The sequence below is a fragment of the Pseudophryne corroboree genome, chromosome 9 (assembly GCF_028390025.1).
Source record: "Pseudophryne corroboree isolate aPseCor3 chromosome 9, aPseCor3.hap2, whole genome shotgun sequence".
Classification (NCBI taxonomy): Eukaryota; Metazoa; Chordata; class Amphibia; order Anura; family Myobatrachidae; genus Pseudophryne; species Pseudophryne corroboree.
The window spans coordinates 44256065-44261593 of NC_086452.1; the positions used below are offsets into that span (position 1 = coordinate 44256065).

At 51.7% G+C, this 5529-nt stretch overlaps 1 protein-coding gene across 1 annotated transcript; it reads left to right on the plus strand.

The window, feature by feature from the left end:
- The first annotated feature begins 2502 nt into the window (after positions 1–2502).
- JUN (Jun proto-oncogene, AP-1 transcription factor subunit) lies at positions 2503–5178 on the plus strand. The gene is made up of 2 exons (XM_063939265.1): positions 2503–2608; positions 3566–5178. The coding sequence occupies exon 2, from the start codon at positions 3637–3639 to the stop codon at positions 4579–4581; it is 945 nt and encodes a 314-aa protein (XP_063795335.1). The 5' UTR covers positions 2503–2608; positions 3566–3636; the 3' UTR covers positions 4582–5178.
- Positions 5179–5529: the final 351 nt, after the last annotated feature.

Consider the following 5529-nt stretch of genomic DNA (forward strand, 5'->3'; position numbering starts at 1 on the left):
ACACTGCACTACCACCCATACTGTTCTCCTACTACTCCATGCCCCATATACACTGCACCACCACCCATGCTGTCCTCCTACTACTCCATGCCCCATCTACACTGCACCCCACCATATTGTACTCCCACTATTCCATGCCCCATCTACACTGCACCACCACCCATACTGTTCTCCCACTACTCCATGCTCCATCTACACTGCACCACCACCTATACTGTCCTCCTCCTACTACTCCATGCCCCATATAAATATCACCCCCAACCATACTGTCCTCCCACTACTCCATGCCCCATCTACACTGCACCCCCACCCATATTGTCCTCCCACTACTCCATGCCCCATCTACACTGCACCACCACCCATACTGTCCTCCCACTACTCCATGCCCCATCTACACTGCACCCCACCCATATTGTCCTCCCACTACTCCATGCCCCATCTACACTGCACCCCACCATATTGTACTACCACTACTCCATGCCCCATCTACACCCCACCATATTGTACTACCACTACTCCATGCCCCATCTACACTGCACCCCCACCCATATTGTCCTCAGACTACTCCATGCCCCATCTACACTGCACCCCCACCCATATTGTCCTCAGACTACTCCATGCCCCATATAAACTGCATCCGCACCCATACTGTCCTCCCACTACTCCATGCACCATGTATAAAGCACTCCATGCCATATCTACACTCATCCCACATGTGCACTGCCTTCTCACTACTCAATGCTCCATATACACTGCACCTCAACCAATGTTTTCCCATTACTCCATGTCACATCTTCACTGCATCCCCACTCACTACTCTATGGGGGTCATTCCGACCTGATCGCATGCTAGCTAATTTTTGCAGCGCTGCGACTAGGTCAAAACGCGGCAAAACTGCGCATGCACCGCAATGCGCAGGCGCGTCGTACGGGTACAAAGAGGATCGGTGCTGGGCGATGGATTTAACGAAGAATCCATTCGCACAGCCGAGCGCAAGAAGATTGACAGGAAGAAGGCGTTTATGAGTGTCAAATGACCGTTTTCAGGGAGTGGTTGGAGAAACGCAGGCGTGTCCAAGCGTTTGCAGGGCGGGTGTCTGACGTCAATTCCGGGACCGGACAGGCTGAAGTGAGTTCAGACCTACTCAGAAACTGCACAAACTGTTTTCGTCTCGCTCGGCTGCACATGCGTTCGCACACTTGCAAAGCGAAAATACACTCCCCTATAGGCGGCGACTATCGGATCGCAGCGCTGCAAAAAATAGCTAGCGAGCGATCAACTTGGAATGACCCCCTATATCCAAACTAATCTGCCCCATCAACAAATACCTTTACAACTCATCTAACTCACCATTTTCAATAACCATCACCCATGCAAACTGCTTTCTGCCTACTTTCCATTATCCTCCAGCCACAATCCACTTTCACTGTCCGTCTCGTTACATCTCCACTGTCCCCCATCCATCTGTTTCCTTACCAGCCCACATCCAGTCTAACACCACCTCCTAATCTCTTCCGTAAACACAACATACCATAACACCATTTCACCCTCTGCTTTCTAACCAACCCACTTCACTTGGGCTGATCTGTCAATCACAATATGAGCTGAGCTGTCAATCACAGCATGGTCTGAGCTGTCAATCACAGCATGGTCTACTCCAGTGGTTCTCAAACTCGGTCCTCAGGACCCCACACAGTGCATGTTTTGCAGGTAACTCAGCAGGTGCACAGGTGTATTAATTACTCACTGACACATTTTAAAAGGTCCACAGGTGGATCTAATTATTTCACTTGTGATTCTGTGAGGAGACCTGCAAAACATGCACTGTGTGGGGTCCTGAGGACAGAGTTTGAGAACCTGTGGTTTACTCTAAGCTGTCAATCACAGCATGGTCTGAGCTGTCAATCACAGCATGGTCTGAGCTGTCAATCACAGCATGGTCTACTCTAAGCTGTCAATCACAGCATGGTCTGAGCTGTCAATCACAGCATGGTCTACTCTAAGCTGTCAATCACAGGATGGTCTAAGCTGTCAATCACAGCATGGTCTGAGCTGTCAATCACAGCATGGTCTGAGCTGCCAATCACAGCATGGTCTGAGCTGCCAATCACAGCATGGTCTGATGACGATCTGTCAATTACGGTCAGGAGGTGGTGCAGCAGCTGAGCTCAGTTCCCCGGATAATCCCGCTTGCATCCCCTGCGAAGCTGATTCCCGCTGCGGCCGGTCCCCGGTGCAGATGGCGGGAACACACATCACCCTCCTCAGCCCCGCCGCGTCCCGGACACCGCGACACCTCCTCCTCCTCCGACACCAGCGAGCACCGTGACGTCAGCCCACAATGCACCGCGCCCGCGGTGACCAGCAGCAGCATTACCTCATCCCATGAGCCTCTGCGCTGAGTGAGAAACTTCTAGGGCGGTCACCATGGCGACCAGCGTGGCAACGCCCACCCCGCCACGCAGCCAATGGCAGCCCGCGGGGGTGACATCATATCTATTTTTAGTGGGTGACCGCTCGCAGATAAGAGTTAGCTCCACGCTGCCCGAGCTCACAGTGCAAGTGTGACAGCACGGGACCTGCCAGCGCCCGCTCCGGCTCACACTGAGTAAGTACCAGCCGGGACACAGGGCTGAAGTACATGGGACCTGGACAGTGGGAACTTAGCTGGGGAAGGGACATGGTCTACTGGGGCAGGGGTGGGGACGTGGACCACTGGGGCTGGGCTGGGGTAGGGACATGGACCACTGGGGCTGGGGTAGGGACATGGACCACTGGGGCTGGGCTGGGGTAGGGACATGGACCACTGGGGCTGGGCTGGGGTAGGGACATGGACTACTGGGACTGTGCTGGGATAGGGACATGGACTGTGCTGGGATAGGGACGTGGACTGCGCTGGGGTAGGGACTTGGACTGCTGGGGTAAGGACGTGGACTGCTGGGGCTGGGATAGGGACATGGACTGCTGGGGTAGGGATGTGGACTGCTGGGACTAGGCTGGAGTAGGGATGTAGATGTCTGGGGTAGGGATGTGGACAGCTGGGACTGTGGATTAGGGATGTAGACTTCTGGGACTGGTCTGGGGTAGGGATGTGGACAGCTGGGACTGTGGATTAGGGATGTAGACTTCTGGGGCTGGGGTAGGGATGTGGACTGCTGGGACTAGGCTGGAGTAGGGATGTAGACTTCTGGGGCTGGGCTGGAGTCAGATTGTGGCTCAGGGAAAAAGTTCACTAAGTTATAACCAGAGTAAGAAACTTTTCTCCAAGTTCTATCTTGCTCACAGCTTCTTTCTGGGAGTTTACAGGTTAAATGTGAGTAATTGGAGAAGTTTTCAGCCCTGTACAGCGGGAGGGAGAGCTGTTCCCAGCATTACACAGTCCTGCACATAATGCACTGCAGAGCCCTGCTGGGAAGTAGTGCTGAACATGCTGGGAGTATTGCTCTTGCAGGATGAGTGTCGGGATCATTAGAGAATGACAGGGAATGAGGCGGGAGCAGAGAGGGGCAGGGGGGGTGTCGCTGCTGCAGGCTCGCCCACTGACTTGTTTACTTTGTATCTGCAGGACACGTTTTTGCAGACCCCAGTGACTGCCGGACGCCTCCATCCTGCCCCAGTGTCTCCGTTACTGTTTGTATGACTGCTAGGATGGAGACTACTTTCTACGACGATGCCCTGAGTACTGCTTTCCCCCAGCCCGAGGCTGCTGGGTATGGATACAATCCCAAGGTGCTGAAGCAGAGCATGACCCTGAACCTGTCAGACCCCTCCAGTGCCATCAAACCTCACCTGAGGAACAAAGCTGCTGACCTCCTGACCTCTCCGGATGTTGGACTCCTCAAACTAGCCTCCCCCGAGCTGGAGAGGCTCATTATCCAGTCCAGCAATGGGATGATCACCACCACCCCTACCCCGACCCAGTTCCTCTGCCCCAAGAATGTTACAGACGAGCAGGAGGGCTTTGCGGAGGGGTTCGTGAGGGCACTGGCGGAGCTGCATAACCAGAACACCCTGCCAAATGTCCCCTCGGCTCCCCAGCCCCCTGCCAGCACCGGACTGACACCTGTTTCCTCTATAGCTGGTAGCACTGGATTCAGCAGCACGTTGCACAATGAGCCCCCTGTTTACGCCAATCTGAACAATTTTAACCCCACTACGATCACCGCCACTCCTGCCTTCAGCAGCAACAACATGGGCTTTGCATCGCCCCACCACACCAGCCCCCCAATCCCGGTCCAGCACCCCAGGCTGCAAGCTCTGAAAGAAGAGCCTCAGACTGTCCCCGAAATGCCCGGGGAGACCCCACCACTCTCTCCCATCGACATGGAGTCCCAAGAGAGGATAAAAGCCGAGAGGAAGCGAATGAGGAACAGGATCGCAGCCTCCAAGTGCAGGAAAAGGAAGCTGGAACGCATCGCCCGCTTGGAAGACAAAGTTAAGAACTTAAAGTCCCAGAACTCTGAGCTGGCATCCACGGCCAACATGCTCCGGGAACAGGTAGCCCAGCTGAAGCAGAAAGTCATGAACCACGTGAATAGCGGGTGTCAGCTCATGCTAACGCAGCAGTTGCAAACATTCTGAGCAGACTGGCTCGGGGGAAGAAACGAACGAACAAGAACAAAAAGAAGCAAGGAAGAGCGTACGGAGGAAACGTGAAACCATTTCAGGTTGAAACTCCAGGTTGGAAAAAACTAAACACAAAAAAAAACCCAGGCATCCGCGATCTGACTGTTGAGCACGCGTGCACGATGGAGCTTGCCAAGCCTTCCGTGTTGGAGCAAGTGTGTGGTAGGGCGGCCTGCGGTGTCGAGAACATGGTCTGAGACGTCAGATCAGTGTGGAACATTGATCCAGAACTGCATGGACCCCGATCGTTCAGTATTAAGGTTAAACTGCTATAAAGACTGTGAGGATTCTGTAGCTCGCATACAGAGGGGCGTTTGTGGGTGGGAGGCATCCGACTAAACGGCAAACTGCTCGTCCTCTACTTAACTGTGTATGTGTACATATCTTGTCTTTTATATTATAAAGGCCGACGTGTGTCGGCAACCACAGCAAGCTTTTTGTACGTTTATTTATGTTGGGTTTGTGAACCCATTATTGTCTGTAAATAAGAGATTTTTTTTTTTTTCTGACTCTTTAAGAGTTTAACATTTGTAATAAAGTATCTAGTTTTTATATGGTGTTTTTTTTGTTTTTTAAAAAAAAATTGTTTTTGTTTCGGAGATTGTTCGATTTATATTTAAAAAGATTTTAAAGATATGGTTGTTGTTTTTTTTTGTTGTGTTTTTTTTATTTATGTTTTTTTTTATTTTTTACACTGCAATAAACATGCATGATAAAGTGTTTCACGTCTGCGACTTTTATATAGAAAATCCCTACAGTGCACCACTTACAGAAGTCCCAGCTGCACTTGACTGGAGCTGCTTTGAGGGAGTTGATGAAGTTTTGAAGCAAGGCTGATACGAGCATTTATTTGTAGTATATAAATAAGTTGGTTCTGCAAGAAAATGATCCCTTAGAAGCTTC

Bases quoted from the DNA above. Each gene is read 5' to 3' on its own strand.
- JUN (XM_063939265.1), top strand. From the start codon at position 3,637: ATGACTGCTAGGATGGAGACTACTTTCTACGACGATGCCCTGAGTACT.